Source organism: Temnothorax nylanderi, unplaced genomic scaffold, assembly GCF_030848795.1.
Source record: "Temnothorax nylanderi isolate EJ_2023f unplaced genomic scaffold, tnyl_v1.0 TNYL_tig0035_pilon, whole genome shotgun sequence".
Taxonomy (NCBI): Eukaryota; Metazoa; Arthropoda; class Insecta; order Hymenoptera; family Formicidae; genus Temnothorax; species Temnothorax nylanderi.
This window is the reverse complement of record NW_027249097.1, coordinates 253206-272176: the sequence shown is the minus strand read 5'-3', so window position 1 is coordinate 272176 and position 18971 is coordinate 253206. Positions and strand designations below refer to the sequence as shown.

The following is an 18971-nucleotide window of genomic DNA, read 5'->3' as shown; positions in this document are numbered from 1 at the left end:
TACCACAGTATCGACGCGGTGGTGGCTGATGGTCGCGGAGGTCGATGGGATGGATGTGGTTCTCGTTCGTGACCAGATTCGCGAAATAGAAAATTTCACATTCTTCGCGACGTCGCCAACTCTCTACATTCTCGTCCGCTATGACAGTTCCGCGTACGAGAAATACTGAAGATCCAAATCAACGTACCGCAACTATATTTTGTGTTTGATATATTGGCACTTCAGATGTAAGAAGATTTTTTATCAATTTCGTAATAGATATATAAGAAAAAAACTGTTTTTTTTTATTTCAAGATGGGTTGGCAAAATTCAAAGGATTAAAACTTAATTGCATATTGCGAATCTTTTACAAAACTTCCTTACTTTATCATACGATATGATCAAAAATTAATCATCATATCCATAATGGCGCAACTCATTTCCGACGTATTATTTTATACGTCGATATACGAATATGCTTCTTTTATATTCAGAATGCGTATTTAGATTGCGTATTTCTTGATTATTATCGTTTTCTGTTTGCCAATATTTCAAGATCGGATAGGATAATTAAGTAATCGAGTAATTCAACCGCTTTATCTTTATCATACACGCGCTCACGAAGAAAATGATTATAATGAACTTAAAATATTTCTCTGGCGCAAAAAAGTTTTTCTTATTATTACATAATTTTATCATATCGGAAAACTTTTTTAATTTACTGAAAGAGAAAATAATATTAAGAGAAGAACATTGCATTTCAAGATGCACAGTCTTTAAAGTTGCTTTAAAGAGAATCAAAACGATCCAATTTACTGGTGAACATGATGGGAATATGATGTGCGAAATGCAGCATGTGCAGGGATTTAAAGTCGGCATCATCGCCAGCTGTCGGGTACTCTTTCCTAATCGTCTCTCGCCCCGGGACGTTGTCTTACTCGCGCGCAGATAGTAATTGGTGCGCGAGATGATCGATCAGCCGTCGTTACCATAAGATTAGGTATAATGACCGGCCGTTAGACTTTCCGAGCTATCTTCCTAACGCCTCTCTTGATGCATAAATACAGCACGTTGACATTTTTCCGCGCGGAGGAAAATAGACGGGCACAATCCCACTTAGCGGCGTTTATCGCCGGGCCCAGGCGTTTTGCAGCTGATAATAATCATCGTCATTCGCGAAATGGCCGTACTTCCGTGCGATTCTTGGATCATTTAAGATCCGCCACGAGGGTTAATGCACGATCCGATCACAACAAAGTACATACATTAAAACGCTAAGCGTGCGCGCGCGTGGAAAATTGCAAGTGCTGTATCGCGTTAGGACGGTGATTCGAGCGTTATGATTAACTTAATAGCAGAAGTATATAGGGAGTTATTATAGCCGCCGCTTTTATATATCTATCGCCTTCGCGAACAATCCCTTTTATTTAGTCGAATTGATCTTTTAAATGCCTTGAATGGCCAGGTTTTAATTATGAAAGGATTATACGTGCCTTGGTTTTCTTCGATAAATTAACGAACGATTAGAACAGCAGTCGATTTGCTTGCGTTTTATCAGTTAAGGCCTTGAAATCCAAGCCAACTTTAAAATGCTTTCATAACGTTCAAAGAAGCATAATGATTGGAAAGAAAGTTTCTTGCAAAGAAAGGCGATAAAAGGAAAATAAGCAAAGTAAATGTTTCCTCTTCCTTGAAATTTATGGCTCTTGATATAGCTATATAAGAAGTTCAGGTCTTGAGTGAAATCAAGTTCGAATAACGATACAACTAACTGTAAACACGCGATTTTTATTGGATGTAAGGTTATCTCGAGATCAAAGTTCAAATTAGCCCATTCGAGAACGTTTATTTTTGCTGACGGACTTAGAATATTTTTAACGAACGGTCAACATGTGAAAAGAATCACGAATACTCGCAAACGACGCATGGTGGAAGAAGAAGAGGAGGAGGAGGGATCGTCATAACAGCAGCCCACGTCAGAGTCTGTTACCGTGCTCCCTTCGTTAATTTTAGTACACGCTCCACTACCGTCTAGCTCGCAAAGACGATAGTTTTCGCGCGCAAGCGATAATGATATCGGGCCAAGAACACGGAATAGTGTCACAACATTGAGCAGACAATTTGCATAGGCAAGCTAATATCAGCCGGCGGCTAACAACAGAATTCTCCTTTCGCGCATCAACAAATTATTAACGATGACGCGCGTTTATCTTCTAATCTTCTGTTACATTTTGAACTCCGCACTAAGCGAGCCGTGAGTACATTTATATTAATAAACAATTTTTTTTCTGAAAGCTAAAATGATTTTCTAGCTGTCGACATAAATTTCCGAAAAAATATAAATCTTATTGGAATTATCGTTTGTAACATAGGTACCTATATACACATTTTTCGCGAGATGACTTTATAGTGATATTTTAAAGCTAATCAGATTTTCCCGAAGAGGAAAAAAGATAATATTTTCAATATTTATATAATATGAATATATAATAATTGATTTGTCAAAGATATTTTAAAGCTAGTTAGATTTTGCTGAAGAGAAAAAAGGTAATATCTTCAATATTTATGTATTAAAAATATTCAATGATTGATTTGTCAAAGAGAAGGCTACGATGTCTCGTTCGTGCATCAATGTAATCTCCGTTTTTATCTGATCAGAACTCTCTCGAGATCTCTTGATCCATCCTGTAGTTTGCGATTTAACGTTGGAGTAGCTTAGATAACGCAATTCTCTCCTTCGATAAAGTATCTTCTTATACTCCGAAGAGAGGAAGTCTCTTGCCTAATAACGGCTTTTATGAAACTCAATCGCAATCGTTTGCCGGCTCGCGCGCGCCCGCTTTCGCAGACCTTCGCAGACGCGAGAACTTCTCTTTGTAGAACTACGTGGCTGATGCAGGGCGACGTGTTCACCAAGGACGAAGCGACGTCCCGACTCGTCCAGCTGGACAGCCACAAGTCGTACCTTCCGGTGAGCACTAGAGCGGAGGTGTACTACAGGGCTCGACCGGGCAAGCTCATCACCTGCATGATCGCCGCGTCCGTCCGCCAGCGAGGCCACGTGAGCGTGGTGGAGGGCGGCTACGGAGCCAGGGAGGTCCGGATCCGTTACATGACGGAAAACGGCGAGCCGGACGAATTTTTCGTTCTCATACAGGCCGCGAGGAGGGAGCCGGTGTCCGTCGAGGGAAACGTCGTGAGAAGCTCGAGACTGGACGTCGTCTACGAACCCATGACGAATTGGACCCGCGAGGAGATAGAGGACGCCTTACGCAATAACACCGATATTTTTCCATCGTAACGGGATGCGTGGATTTCAATTCTTTTTTGTAGGATAATGACGGTATGTCATAAAAAACTTGGAATTATTGCTAGTCAGCTGAATTAATTTTAAGCGGTTTTTAAATTCTTGCAAATCGAGTCTCTTTGAATTATTAAGGATTAAGTTTATTAAATTATAAAAAATTCTAATTTTTTTCGATTTTACGTCGTAAAAATAAATCAGATTTTTTAAAATAAATTAACTTATTATTAAATAGATGAAAAAGTAATTCTACATAACTTTTTTTCAATTTAAAATATTTTCAAACAGAATCTAAAAGTCTAAAAATGTCAGAGAAATTGGACGCTTTTTAGATATTTTTACAGCGGTTTTTCTAGATTATTCTGGTTAGTTCAGCTGAAGAAACTTTACTTTGCGAAGCTCAGCGGTTCGAACGATTGAATCTTCCTATATAATTATCGCCAGGGAGACGGCTCATTTACAAGCTAGCATATCATTTTACCGCCTCGTATTCCGGCAGAACATGTAATTGCGCACGTCTTTCCAGTATAATTACGCGATGCGAGATATGCATTAGGCGCGTAAGTGAGATGTCTAAATTTGGTTTAACCCTTTTAAGTTTAAGATATACGATTGCGAAGTCAATATAATCCTTTAGAGATCTTTTTCATTCATTAATATTTTATATAAAACTGTTTCTAAACTTTTCGTATTTTTAACATTCCAATTTATGTCGGCTTTATATTCGTCTGTTATAAAATAATTTCCCTATACCATCTCATTTTTCCATAAAGAACAATTGATTTGTACGTAGTAACAATTTAATTCAGTTTATATTTCGCTATTGCCTCGACGGAATAAACTTCTCTATTCAATTCTTAGGATAAACGATGATTTATTAACAATACAATTTGTTATATTCATGTAACGTAGGGGGGGAAAGTCTGTCGTTACGGAATTAGAACACTTTGACGTATACAGCGGCGAATAATTGACGCAAATGGATCACTTATTTTTTCGATCTTGCCGACAGCCGTTAGTTTTCACGTTCCACCTGTTACAGCAGCAATACTCGGCCGAGTGCGAATACATACGTACAACCGGCATTAATTGTGAAAGTAGATCGCAATTCGTAACTAATAACTGCCAGCGGGTGTTACATGCCGAGAGGAGATTTAATGATTAATCGCGCCATAACGAGCTACAACTTTTCGGAATATTGCGCGATTTAATTGCCACGTTACGCTGCGACGCGACCGAAACTTCATTACTATTCGCGATTGTACGAAAGCGATGAAAAAAATTGTGATGCGATGTTAATAGACTGAAACGAAAAATCGTAAATGGCATAACGCGTGATCGATATCAAATTTGTGATTTGCTTATAATAATTTGATTAATTTACAGCGAAATAGTGTCCGTGATCTTTGCATTTAATAAATACGACAATAAATAATAATAATAATAATAATACGGCATGTGTTACATAATAATAATAAGTCGTAATTATAATAAGAGATTATTATTTTTTTTATTATATAAACGTTATTTATATAATATATTTTTATTATATATGTTAATCTCGCATGTAATTTCACATTCTTTATGGCGTTAGACTAAAAATATTACTCTGTCTTGTATGAGATTCGATATCTTTCTTAATTATTAAAATCTATATAATAATTTAAGCGAAATAATATTGATGGAATTCAATAAGAGACGGTTTGATGACTCGATTGAAGTTTCACTTGTACCGATATGCAAATTTCAATTTACTCTTCTATGACCGTTCGCGACTTTTCACAGTCTCGCTGACCGAACACGGGTGTCGTGAAGCGGAAATTTCTGCCGAACGTTCGCAGCCTGTTTCGTCGGATCCACTCAGACGATCCGTTCAATCACGCACGAGTGATCGCGGGCTGTTTCGAAAACAAGAGTTGGAAATAAGAGCCGTGGGCAGGCTCCGTATAACAGATAACAACACGGTGCGTGTCCGATCCTTTTCACTTCCGTGGAAAAGAAAAGGGAAAGCGACCGTTGTTTTAGAATAAGAAAACGTTACTACGCGCTCTTTATCAGAGGATTTCGTAGATTTTACACATTTGAAAAGTGAAAAGAACGTTAGATTCCAAATACTGAAATGATATTTCCCAAGAGAAAAGGTCTTGAATTTTTTAGAAATTCAGGCCACTTTATTTGCAGTATTAATTTTATTTTTATGTTAATTCCTTCTTTATGAGATTTATATTTTTTTGATTTTACTGACTACTTTTTTTCAGAAGGAAACTGAATTTAATTTTTTAAAATAAAAGAGCCTATATGTAAAAGATCTCTATTTTACCTAATCTTTACTTTATTAACAGACATTGAATTTCTCAAAATATAATTATCTGAAAATTGTTGCTAAGGTCAGTGATTTCTGGAAGATTAACTGAAGAAATCGTCATCAAAAGGTGAAACGAGATCTTACCCGATGACTTGCCGGGGTTGGATTCCTCGATCGGCTGCAGAGTTCGCGACATCGTCTCGTTCTTCTTCACGTCTCGCTCTTCAACTTGAAACGAATGCCACGCTACGGTGCTCACGAATCGTGATCGAGACGCTCGTAAAACCGCCGTCGATGTCCATCAATCCGTTGAATTCCGTGTCAAGTCCGATAGATTCGCCGTGGCTGCCTGTCGCATTTTTCGCGAGCGTACATTAGCCGGCACTGATTAATATAATTGGTTATAATTAGATGGAGAGATCCTTCGTGGTTGACGATGGTAGTAAAATCCAGGCACCAGGAGAGCGGCGTATCGTCAGGCGTTTTTCTTTCGTGAAGCTACTCTAACTTATTCGCGACAGTAATAATAACAATTAGCGGTAATTAACAGAATGTTGAAAACTTCTCGTGGAGAGATATTAAGAATGCCCTTCTCGTACAATCAATAAAAATGTATTTACGAAGAAGTGAAGATGACTGTTCAAGATTTGGCTAGAAGCTGCTCCGGAAAGTTTATATAAGTGTTTAGAGACTCATAAAAAAGAATAAATTAATATTAAAATTTCTTTATCTGAATATTTCGCTTTCTTCTTCTCTATGTAGCAATATGTCTGATTCGATCTCTTTTTTTAAATGGTCATTCCAAACGTTTCATGAGAAAATAATTATTCTGGATGCTGAGATTTGCTTCAATCAATCAATTCGTATTTCTTTTATTTGCGAGTAGAGCCTTCTTCGGGAATTTTTCTCTTGAAGAGCTAACTCTCAATACGAATCTATCTTCAATGAACCGATCAGTCCCTATCCTTTTCCAGATAGAAATTATCCTTCCACAGCGGACTTGTTCTTTTTTCAAAAAATGTATTCAACTTTTGTCAGAATGTGTCTATCCTCAATATTAAAGTGTGTAACGTTTGTTTTATATTTATTTATTCATTATGTAAAATTCATTTGACAATCACTTCTTCTTTTCTCCAAAACTATCCTCGCCAAACACTAAGGCATTCTTCTTTGTTCCTTCGCTTCTTCCAAGTATATTTTCTTTTCCGAGAAACAGCACATTTGTCTTATTTTTCCAACAAAAAATTGTTCACTAATTTTTTCATCTCTCCTGAGGAAACGTGTCCATCTTAAGTCCAATTTACGGAAAATACTGTAAGGGCGCGTAAAGGGCGAACGGAATGTACGACACCTCCGGTGGCACGTGCGATGGCTCGCGCGTCACGTCACGTCACTTCACGCAAGTCACGTGCGAGCGACTGAGGCACGACGCGCGACTCCGACACGCGCGGCTTCCGCGGACTTTCGAATAACGGGCTGACGGATTGCCGTCGCTGCGAGAGAGCACCGCGTGAGAGCTACGTCGACTGCACATCAACCGGCACTGCGCCGTCGCTCCGGTCCCGGAATCTGGCCCCCAACGTGGGCCCCGCTGTAGAATTTGATCCTCCGCGAAGTGGGAGACGAGTACCATGACTACCATGGAGATCTTCTCCCTCCTATCTTGCTCGCGAGAGGGTCTCTCAAGAAAGAAAGAGTCCGCGGAAGGAAAATATACTGAAGAAAAAGGAGAAAGAATCAACTACTTTCGTTCCACAGGACTTGAACTTGCATGGATTGCCTCTGTGCTTCCTGCGGGACTGACCATAGCGTAGCACATATTATAAAACTTATATTATAATCGATACAAAGTCTTACGGTACCTATATTAGCTAATAAAATCTTGATTTCGAATCGAGAAGTAGAAATTATATACTGCGCAACAGAAGTGTTTCTACATTTGCGAAGGAAATAATTCAATTGATATACAAATACTGGCTGTGCTTAGTTTATTGTATCTCTATCAGTGTAGCACATACATTACACATGCAGAAAATTCATCGGTAAAACACTATAAATAGACTGATCACGACAAGAATATTAATAAACATTCGGTCGCATTCTTTTTAACTTGATATGACTATTTTTATCAACGGAATTAAAACAAACAAAAAATATCCACCAAAAGTTCTCTGTAAAAGCATTAAGATAATGACACGCGATTTAAATAGGATAATGAGGAAAATATCGGTTGTTGAATTTTATGTGCACTAATTCGTAAATTTTATTTCTACACGCATGACACATTTTCTTTCGGCATTAGCTAATCATAAAGTCCTGCACTTTCGCAGTGAAGAAACTCGTCAAAAATATTATAGAGTTGTTTCAAAGATGTACTTAAATTAATTATATTGTGAATTTGTACCCAAATAATCTTAATTAATTTTAATTAATCTTACTTAAGTTAACATTTAAGCTCATGTGATCTGTTATGATCACGTTGGTCGGATTTGCAATTGAGTTTTCTTTCTCGCTTTTTAAAATACAAAACTCTTGTAACAATGCTAGAAAAATGAAAAATATACCATAAACATATATTTACAAATTGCCCCCTTGAATTCCAATTATAGTTGGAATTAAGACTGTTCGTCACACTTATTCGTTTCTATTAGTCTTCAGATCGTATCAGCCACGATCTTCGACAAAGAAACAATATTTTCTTTTTCAAAGTCACTTTTTTTTCGAGCCAAAGCCAGAGAATCCCATGATCGCGGCCATCTCGTCGGAAGGTCCTGCGTCATCCTCGGACAGCTCCTCAATCTTTCTCTTTTTATCCTTTCGCTTCTCCTTTCTGTACTCTTTGATTTTCTCTTCCTATAGATAATAGAAATAACTTTGTTAATCAATTGAACGAAAAAAAGCTCAAAACACGATCTTAGAGGAAAAAAACAAACCTCTTCCTTCAGTTCCTTTACTCTTTGCTCCAAATCGTAATCTTTCTTTTTTTCCTCGAGCTTCTTTTTGTTGTGCGCAAATCTTGCCTTAACCTGGTCCACTGTAGATCGCTCTATCTTCATGGACATGCCCAGATTACGTTGATCTGATGAACAATTAAAAGTAATAATTAAAATAAAAATATTTTATTATAATTAATTATATATTCTATTATAATTTTGGAAATATTCAAACTTACGTTTTGTCCCATTGATATGGTCCAAGAAATTGATCGAGTCTTTGACAACACAGTCGCAAACATTGCAGTAGTACCTATGAAAAAAAATATAACAATTAGTCATTAGTCTAATCAATTAGAAATTTTTTGCATAAAAATAGAATATATAGAACAATTTTATTGTACACTATCTAATTATTTGTATGCTATTTATTAATATAATTATACAATTGTTGTGTATTTTGTATTCTTTAGAAGATAACTGGGGAACTGAATTTTACCCTCCGGTTTGCGACGAGGGCGTATTTTTATTGATGACCACACTCTTTCCTAGTTTAGATTCGAGATCAACTTTGTAATCTCTTTGCTTCAACAATTCCCTTTTAACTGCTGGCTGCTTGGGAATCCCTAATTCTTCCTCCGCAATCTCATCTTGGAGTCTTTGAATTGCGATCCTCTCGTACTCCTCCCGGTTCCATTTCCTTCGGTGATCATCAGGTCGCTATGAAAAAAAAGTTATAACGATGATTAATATATTAATACTAATATCAACGTAATTATATACTATTCCATACATTTCTTGATGCATTCTTATTTCTATCACATTTCTGATGTTTAATTAAGTAATTTCAGAAACGTAAAATTGTACTAAATATTAATAACGAATTGTGGAGGTTAAAATAAAATATAAAAGTTAAGAATCGAGACGTAAGTAGATTATATTAAACAATCAAAATGTAATATTATCATTTATGTGACATAAAACTATAAGTAATCACCATAGACATGTTTGCTATATTTTTCTCCTCTCACAATAGTCACAATAATAAAATATTTGATATAAAATGTGAGGTTAACAAAAATATGTTCCCTTCCACTTCTGTGACTCAAACTATAGACAAAGAGAGATACGCCAACTATACTCGAATACCACTAACGTGACGTAACCTGTCCATGGTGGATTTTGATTCTTCATTGACCGCGTTCAGCAAATACAACTGTTGAGTGTCGTCTTATCAACACGCTACGTTGATTTGTTGGGTCTAAAAGTAAGAGCCAATCACGTTTGATTGCTACTGAGCGGCTTGGTCTGCTAAACGCGACCAATGGGCTTTTACTTTTATGCTGGGTCTACAATGCGAGTCGCAAGAATTGACCAATCACAGTCGAATTTGAGGAGAATAATCGACTGTGATTGGTCAATTCTTGCGACTCACGACTTTGCGACTCGCATTGGGAGCTTTCCAGCAAGCGACACAAGTCGACACAAGTATCGTTTTATCTTTGTTACTCATTGCCAAAAAAGAAAGATAGAACGATGCTTGTGTCGACTTGTGTCGCTTGCTGGAAAGCTCCCATTGTAGACCCAGCATTAGAACGAACCAATCAAGTCAGTGTTGATAAGACGAACTCAACAGTTGTGTCTGCTGAACGCGCATTGACTGGAGTATGTGGATCGTGGATGTCAAATCTTTCTATTCCTAGAACTAGAAAAAGATAGAAAGTCATTGTGTCTGAGCCCTAATTGCTCGATAATCAATGGCCGCGTTCAGCAGACACAACTGTTGAGTTCGTCTTATCAACAATCTGCGTTGATTGGTTGGTTCTAAAGCTGGCCGCACACATTTTTTGTAGAACGTAATGCTGGGTCTACAATGCGAGTCGCAAAGTCGTGAGTCGCAAGAATTGACCAATCACAGTCGATTATTCTTCTCAAATTCGACTGTGATTGGTCAATTCTTGTGACTCACGACTTTGCGACTCGCATTGTAAACCTAGCATTACTGTTACCAAAAAGTGTGTGTGGCCAGCTTAAAAGTAAGAGCCAATCACGTTCGACTGCTACTGAGCGGCTTGGTCTGCTGAACGCGACCAATTCTCTTTTCAAGTTCTCTACTTTCTGTAGTTATTCCTTACTTCATGGAAAACCTAACCAATAAATCAACAGCCCGTATCAAGGTGCGATTTCACGATGACGCTCGACGCTGGATTCGAGCGTCAAATCTGGGACCGTATTCTCGAGCCTGCCCTAATGATTTTCGTATGCGACTTTCTATTTGAAAAGCATTGAATTTCGCATGCGAGTTTCATGAAAACGATTCGAGAATAGAGCTCCTGGTCACGTGATATTCAGAGGGACGCGGAATATAACCTAACCACTGGATTGGCTGAAATGAACGTCGAGTGTCAAAGCTAAACACAGTTTAGCTTTTTGACGCTCGAATCCAGCGTCGAGCGTCATCGTGAAATCGCACCTTTATGCGTTGTGCAGAAGTGTGTGCTCCCCGCTTAAAGCCACACACACACTTTCCGTAGAACGTAACAGTAAAGCTATAATACACAAAATGCATAGCGTAGCATAAGCATAGCACAAGACCGCTGGACCAATGAGCATCCAGCATAATGTCGCCATATTAATTTACGTAAGATGCTCATTGGTCCAGCGGTCTTATGCTATGCTTATGCGACGTTATGCATTTTGTGTGTGACGGCCTTAACAGTAAAGCTGCGTTCGGAAACATCACCTGGATACACACGGGTATACTCCCTTCTCCTTCTAACTCGCTGAGATAGAAAGAGAAGGGAGTATACTCGTGTGCACTCGAGTGACGTTTTCGAACGCAGCCTATGATTTCGACCAATCGCGTTGCTCGATTCTTAGGGTTGGTTTATAAAGCCTTGTGTACACGATACTAGAAATCGGTCCGAGTTTCGATTTAAGCCAATAAAACTGCTGCTTTTCTGTAAGAGCTGCAAGTTGATTGGCTTAAATCGAAACTCAGACCGATTTCTAGTATCGTGTACACAAGGCTTAATAGCCGTAACCATTGATTAAGAAATTGACCAATCACAGTCGATTATTCTCCTTGAGCTCGAAGAATAATCGTGTGTGATTGGTCTATTTTCTTACGGCCTTACGATTTTACGTGCAATGGCCTTTACCATTCGATAAACACATTATTGTCATTTTCGTACAATTACCTGCTTAAGCTATCAAACAAATATGAAATTCATTATTTGCTGTATAACAAAGAAAAATCTACATTTATCTCATCGTATTTCACGTTTCGAATAGGTTAGGAATGAAACAGGAAACAAAGAGGGCAAGGCCAATCGACAGTGACGTCGACAGGAAAATAACTAGGCATTCTTGCGAAGTACGAATGTTCAACGTGTCAGTTCAACGTGTACAAAAATTCCGGGAAAGGTGCATACCTTTGATAAGTATTATTTCGAAAGCTAATCAGCTGCTCCACTTTACGCGTTATAGCTTTTTAACATTTCTTTACTGGATCTTCAAGACGATCCTCTTGATTTTTCGACTAGTTTGTCAAAACTCGCACGACTGGTTGTCACAGTGCCCAAATGTCAATATGACATGTATACAAATAAATGCAGTGTATAATTAAAAAATAATTTCTATTTTAATTATCTTTATCCGATAATGTATTTTGTAAACTGACAACAACATTCTGTGTTGTGAAACATATGTGACACTCCTATATTGCGAAATACTCTGCTGTCTCTTATCGGTTTTCTTCTGCAGATTATGAATCACATATTGTTTCTTACCACTTTCATTCTTGACAATTAATTTTATAGCTCAAAAGTAGTTAATATTCTATACCTAGATGTATTACACATTTTTCTTTCTTCTATTCATGGCTTTAGACTAGAAACTGACCGTTATACGTATGTTGAGAGGTAGAGGAAAGAAAGATAATGAAATATTTTTTTAATGGAAAATTAACATGCACTTCTTATGATTCTAGGAAAAATGTAGCTTATGAAAAAATACCTACTACAAGTTATCTTAAAAAAGTTCAACAGACCTTACCAACATGAACAAGACTTCGCAAAGTCAGTGTATCATTAATATTATGTATACATTAATGAATATTTATGAACGACGCTCTGGCATATGTGTACGTTACAGGAACTGGACAAACATTGAAGTACGTGAGCTTGGTTACTCTCACGCTTCAAAATGCTATGGTTGGCCTCAGCATGCGATATTCCCGTACCAGAGCAGGGGATATGTTCCTCTCTTCCACCGGTAAATATAAACTGCGTTACAAATAATACAATCAGTATTACTAATATCGTCAGTATCTTAAAACAGAAAATCTTTATTACATTCAATGTAATAAAGATAACAATATCACTTTTCTTTCCTAGCTGTTGTGATGGCTGAAGCAGTCAAGTTGCTTACCTGCCTTGTATTAGTATATATCGAAGAGGGAAGCTTTGAGAAATTTTACAAAGCGTTACATATGACAATCGTGAAGCAACCTATCGACACCTTGAAAGTTTGCGTGCCATCCCTTCTGTACATTATTCAAAACAATTTACTTTATGTTTCTGCATCCAATTTGGATGCAGCCACACATCAGGTAAGACAGTCTTGCTAAATGTTTTGTCTCGTTCTGAAAAATGTAGAAGAATACCAATTAGCACAAATTAACAGATATTGATTAATGTACAACAACTTTATAGTGACACAGTATTTGAAGTGAACGTTATATTCTTCAGGTGACGTATCAGTTGAAAATTTTGACGACGGCCTTCTTCGCAGTGACGATATTACGTAGATCTTTACACCCTACCCAGTGGGGTGCTCTCGTGCTCTTGGTCGTCGGAGTGGTCCTGGTACAATTGGCGCAAAGTGTGAAAGCGCCGTTACCTTCGGGCATCGAACAAAACCATTGGCTGGGTTTTTCCGCCGCTTTAAGCGCGTGTTTCCTATCTGGCTTCGCGGGAATTTACTTCGAGAAGATACTCAAGGGCTCTGACATTTCCGTGTGGATGCGAAACGTGCAACTGAGCGTGTTGTCCATACCGTTCGGCCTAGGCACATGTTTTCTACACGACGGTAATGTCATGCGCAAGCAGGGCTTCTTCTTCGGCTACGACCTGTTCATTTGCTACCTGGTGGTCCTGCAAGCGGGTGGTGGACTGATCGTAGCCATGGTAGTCAAATACGCTGACAACATACTGAAAGGATTCGCCACGTCCCTGGCTATCATAATTTCCTGCATAGCTTCCATTTATCTGTTCGACTTTCATCTGTCGTTCCAGTTTACTCTAGGCGCGCTCCTCGTCATCTGTTCGATTTTCCTCTATAGCCATCAGCCGAAACCCGCGGCCCTCGATAAGCATACGTCTGCTGAGAAAGTCTGATAGTAGGGAAAGTACGAGATTATTTTCAACGAAGTAATACTCGATTTCATAAGTTTTCCTCAAATTCTTATTGACTAATATTAAATTGATACGGACTTTTAAATACTTATCAAGAGTAGAAGCAATTTAAGTGCATTAATGAAAACAATTAATGCATTTAAATAGAAAGAAATTATATTTATAGAGATCTAGCAAATGCTATTTTTGAAAAAATAATCGGTCACGAGTCTTCTGAAAAGGTACGAGAGAATCGTTACGTTGTACATACGAAAGAATCACGAGCGCAATCGTGTTCTTATATCCGACTCTGATTCTGAATTACCTTGTGATAATCGAAATCAAGAAGTTAAGAATAGCAAACGTAACATATAGAGATAAAACGAAATTACGCACCGTAATAGTTTTACCTGTTTGTTATAGATAGAAACACGATACACTATTCGAATTTATTTTTATATAGCTCCAAGACGCATTTCTATACGTTTGATCAAAAATGTATTGATAGGCCAGTAAGTAACTATACTCGCACTATGTACTTAATTTAAATAGATTTTAATAAATACAGTTTTTATGAGAATTTCCTCGTATAAAATAGTACCTTTTTTCCCAGAAAACAAGCTTCTTCCAACTTTTAAAATATTTGCTAAGTAATCACGAGGTAAATAAATATAAAACTATAAAATAAATCAATAAAACTATACTTCCATCTACCGTATGAAGATAAAATCTAAAAAATGTTTGGTGAAATTATGCCGTCAAGTGTTTCACGTCACATTTAAAATACTTTTATGCTATTTTTTTATGTTTTAATAATTATTTTATACTTTATAATCACATAACTAGATCCATTTTTTTTAATTGACTCATCAATCGAATTCAGTTACACTAATGAGACGCTTGTGGAGTTTGTCATTTATTTTCGCGCTCGTGCAAATCAGTTATAATCGAACAATTGCTGTTTCATTTTATCTCAAGTTCCGGGTTTAAAAATCGCTTCGTATCGCGCGCGCACTCTTAACTTTCGCGCGAGTTCGCCGAGCGGGTTTGGCCGGCCTATCGTCGAGGTTCGGCCGCGGAATCGCGGATTTCATTCGACGAGACCCTTTCCCTCGAGCGTGCCGATTGAACGTCAATGGCGCGAGTCTTTCGGAGCGCCCGCTCCGGAAACTCTCTATCGAACGGCCAATCGGCGCGTACGACGGAGACGTCGTACGACACGATGAGATATCACACAGTGCTTACGGAGCACTCGCGCGAGTGAGACACCGAAAGTTCAGGTTCTCATCTTCGAGGCGCGCGCGAGCATAAATACCTACGGCGACCATGAGCGAGCCTCAGTCGAAGAAGACGAAGATCATGAGCTCGTTGAGCCAGCTGAAGGACCTCACCACGGTGGTCGCCGACACCGGCGACTTTCAAGGTAAAACCCGTCGAAATTCGAATTCGACCTCGGTGGCGACGGCGGATACCCGACGACAGTCACGTCGGCGGGAAGGGAGGGGGTTGGCAAAGCGCCGGTGGGTCGGGGAAAGAGGGGGGGGGGGGGCTTGCACGCTTGCACTTTTTTTCGAGCGCGTCGAACCACGTGATCTTGTTCGAACCATGAATGATTACAAGGTTTTCGTTTTTCTTTTTAACTTGATTATTTTGAAGATATACGAGAGATTTCTTCATCCGTTTTTTCTTGTACATATACCATATTTCGATATCATTTACGCGATACGAAATAATCGCGACTACTAAGAAGGGGTGATATAATAATTTCTATTTTGGAGTATATTTTTTTATTTTCGAAATTATTAATTTTGAATGTATTTAAAAATTCTCGTTCCGAAAGAAAGAAACAATCATAGAAACAATACACGATTGTGCTTATGTAAAATAGAAGATCACACGATCGTTACGAAGAGTATCGATGTGCCCATTGGTTATCTTAAAATATCGCTCTTGTGTTTTATTGTACGATTCGCCGAAATTGTTTTAATCCTGTTGTTCAACTCGAGCGTCATTATCTTGGCATTATTACTATTAAAATATTAAAATTTACGCCACTTTTAGGATATTTTTTTATCCTATTGTCCAACACTCGTGCGTCATTATCTTGGCGCTATTATTAAATATTAAAAACACTATTAAATATTACTACTTTTAAATATTAAAACTTTCAGGATATTTTTTTATCCTGTTGCCCAACTCGAGCGTCATTCATTATCCCGGCGCACTATTATTAAATATTGCTACTATTAAGTATTAAAACTTGCGCGACTTTTAGAACACCTTATATATATACATTTTTGTCAACGTGATTTTGATTAAAAGTAGCTCATTAATAACACACGCGTGCATATGCTGACGCGTTATCTTGAAACTAAAGGAGTTTTTCTCACGCCTGATGTCCACGCTTCGTTGTAGTGACGATAACGCGGCGTATTGATTTGATTAACGCGCGATGACTTGATTAACGATAACGCATTTCTTGCCTTCACCTTAACACGCGAGCTTAATTTATTCCTTTCGAATTTGAGAAATTGTTATCGCGATTTCACGGCGGATCCTCCGATAGATCGTGTTCGAAAAATCGAACGACGTTGGACAGATCTACGTATCTGTGCAACTGATAATAAGACGGATATCAGTGCACATACGAAATATCGCGACCCCGGCTTGTTGACCTCTAAGAATAGAATATTTATCACTCCTATCCTTGATAGAGGCGTATCGAACGACAGCAATTGAACAAATTGTTTAATTGTCAAATAATAACGAATATATAAATGTGGAGTAATCGAAATATAAAATAAAATGGAAATAATCACGAACATTGCAAATGATGAGCATTAATATTAACGTTCATTATATTAACGGTATTATATTATTATTCTTCTTACAGCTATGGAGCAATTTAAGCCCACAGACGCAACGACGAATCCCTCGTTGATCCTCGCTGCCGCTAATCAAAAGAAGTACGCTCATTTAATTGAGAAGGCCGCGGAATGCGGCAAACAGTCCGGGTCGTAAGTATATATATTTATTATGACGTGATTAACTTACTGTTAAATCTATTAGTCTTCTTGCGATGTTGTTAAGATTAAATAAGCACAATATTAAAAATTATACATGATTTAATTTAAATATTGTTTAACGTAGAGATTCTCTTTTTCAGTACTTTGGCCGAGCAAGTTGAAGCAGCCCTCGATATCACCTGTGTTTTCTTCGGGAAAGAGATCTTAAATATAATTCCCGGGAGAGTTTCCACAGAAGTGGACGCCAGATTGTCCTTCAATAAGGAAGCCAGTATCGAGAAGGCGAAAAGATTGATCGCTCTGTACGAAGAGCTCGGAGTGAGCAAGGAACGCGTCTTGATTAAGCTTGCGTCGACTTGGGAAGGCATCCAAGCGGCGAAGTAAATAAGAAACCAAATTGAAATATGTATCCTATATTTAATTAATGAACATGCCTCGTTAATCATCGATAAATCTTTTTTTAGAGAATTGGAGGAAAAATATGGAATTCATTGCAATCTGACGCTGCTGTTCTCCTTTGGTCAGGCCGTTGCTTGCGCGGAGGCTGGAGTTACTCTCATTTCGCCGTTCGTTGGACGAATCCTCGACTGGTGAGTGTCACAATCTCAATTGTTTATAAATTTGTGCAAGAGTAAAGATAAGGAATCTTGTTTAGGTACGTGGCAAATACAGATAAAAAGTCTTACAAAGCAAAGGAGGACCCGGGCGTTGTTTCTGTAACGCAAATTTACAATTATTATAAGAAGTTTGATTACAAAACGGTCGTGATGGGTGCCTCGTTCAGAAACGTCGGTAAGTATCATGATTCATATAATATTTTATAGTTTTATGATACAAATTATTATTTAAATATTTAAATATAGATTATAAAGTACGGGATAAAAATAAATATATAAATATCATTATTCAGCTAACGTTGCTATTCTTTTGATTTAAATATTTTGATAATTAGGTGAAATTAGGGAACTCGCCGGCTGTGATTTCCTTACTATAAGTCCTAAGTTATTGGAAGAATTGGAGGAGAGCGACGAGCCCGTGCACAAGGTACTGAGTGTGGAATCGGCGAAGAAGTGTGACCTTCAAAAGATTAGCTTGGACGAGGCCGAATTTAGATGGCTTTTAAACGAAGACCAAATGGCGACCGATAAGTTAAGCGAAGGCATTCGCAAATTCGCCATTGACGTGTGCAAGCTTGAGAAGCTGCTGCAGGAAAAGATTCAGGGTTAAACTGACAGGGCTAAAGTGACGGCAGAAACATGCTCGACGATGCATTTAGATATGTACAGCGACATAATATAATTTACAAGGGCATAATACATTGAATGTACAAACACATTCCTGTTATTCACATATCTGTAAAGTAATTATTTTTAATAATCACAACTTGTGTGTGAAAAATGTGAAGAAAAAGGGAATAAGTTGAAGGAACAAAGATTATATATTTTTAGAAGTGCAGGATTTATATCGCAGAACGCGAATATAAATGTAAAATAAATGGAAGTAAAGAAATTTTCAAAAGAGAAAAAGTATATTTGTTAAAATTTGCGATCCCAAATTAATTGCTCTATTTATTTTTTTATATTGTTGATTTAATATTTCTCATTTTCCATTATTTGAAGTGTATTTATTAGCAAACATATCAACGCTCCTATATGATATATCTGATACGCGAATAATCTTCTAATTATTCGATTATCTCAAGATACGCACGAATAGCGAAGCCGTATCTGTTCAAACACTCAAACTTGTATGACGTGCGCTTGAGTGGCCGCCATGTTTAATGATCCACGTCATTCGATTCAACTATAAAAAGTGCAAGAAGAGTGCAAATGACGAGGCCGACGCCGACGGGGCGACGAAAATACAGATATCACATGTACATGAACAAAGGCATGACATTTTACAAAGGTTCCAATTTAATAAACCGTAGAAAAAGGAGCTTTTATTTTCTGTAAACGTCATTTTTGTTATTTATGACATCGAGGAATTTCGTTTCTCGCAGTGCGGCGCTCTCGAAAGTGCAGGTAA

General features: G+C 37.8%; 5 protein-coding genes across 8 annotated transcripts in view; 3 read left to right on the top strand and 2 right to left on the bottom strand.

Annotated features, from left to right (window-relative positions):
- The window catches only part of LOC139770954 (proton channel OtopLc), a 28558-nt gene extending 21141 nt beyond the window's left edge, over positions 1 to 7417 (bottom strand). The window contains exon 1 of the mRNA XM_071703275.1: positions 5733 to 7417. Coding sequence (XP_071559376.1) covers positions 5733 to 5784 — 52 coding nt within the window. The 5' untranslated portion in view covers positions 5785 to 7417. The remainder of the gene's footprint in view (positions 1 to 5732) is intronic.
- Positions 1966 to 4996, top strand: LOC139770957 (uncharacterized). Its single transcript, XM_071703282.1, has 2 exons — positions 1966 to 2233; positions 2860 to 4996. Exons 1-2 carry the CDS (start codon positions 2175 to 2177, stop codon positions 3278 to 3280), a joined length of 480 nt encoding a protein of 159 aa, XP_071559383.1. The 5' UTR covers positions 1966 to 2174; the 3' UTR covers positions 3281 to 4996.
- Positions 7418 to 7559: 142 nt separating the features above from the next.
- On the bottom strand, positions 7560 to 9675 carry LOC139770956 (zinc finger matrin-type protein 2). Its single transcript, XM_071703281.1, has 5 exons — positions 9519 to 9675; positions 9021 to 9241; positions 8761 to 8834; positions 8522 to 8667; positions 7560 to 8441 (listed from the first exon to the last, which is right to left on the bottom strand). Exons 1-5 carry the CDS (start codon positions 9525 to 9527, stop codon positions 8298 to 8300), a joined length of 594 nt encoding a protein of 197 aa, XP_071559382.1. The 5' UTR covers positions 9528 to 9675; the 3' UTR covers positions 7560 to 8297.
- Positions 9676 to 11862: 2187 nt separating this feature from the next.
- Positions 11863 to 14497, top strand: Ugalt (UDP-galactose transporter). Of its 4 annotated transcripts, none has more exons than XM_071703264.1 (5): positions 11863 to 11947; positions 12513 to 12600; positions 12677 to 12796; positions 12919 to 13133; positions 13273 to 14497. In XM_071703264.1, exons 2-5 carry the CDS (start codon positions 12582 to 12584, stop codon positions 13918 to 13920), a joined length of 1002 nt encoding a protein of 333 aa, XP_071559365.1. In that variant the 5' UTR covers positions 11863 to 11947; positions 12513 to 12581; the 3' UTR covers positions 13921 to 14497. The 4 variants fall into 4 exon arrangements, with proteins under 4 accessions (XP_071559365.1, XP_071559366.1, XP_071559364.1 ...); XM_071703265.1 differs by lacking the exon at positions 11863 to 11947 and adding an exon at positions 11954 to 12120; XM_071703263.1 differs by lacking the exon at positions 11863 to 11947 and adding an exon at positions 11954 to 12139.
- A 649-nt stretch (positions 14498 to 15146) lies between these two features.
- Taldo (transaldolase) lies at positions 15147 to 18469 on the top strand. Its single transcript, XM_071703268.1, has 6 exons — positions 15147 to 15340; positions 16811 to 16934; positions 17084 to 17323; positions 17408 to 17533; positions 17599 to 17735; positions 17896 to 18469. Exons 1-6 carry the CDS (start codon positions 15244 to 15246, stop codon positions 18168 to 18170), a joined length of 999 nt encoding a protein of 332 aa, XP_071559369.1. The 5' UTR covers positions 15147 to 15243; the 3' UTR covers positions 18171 to 18469.
- Positions 18470 to 18971: the final 502 nt, after the last annotated feature.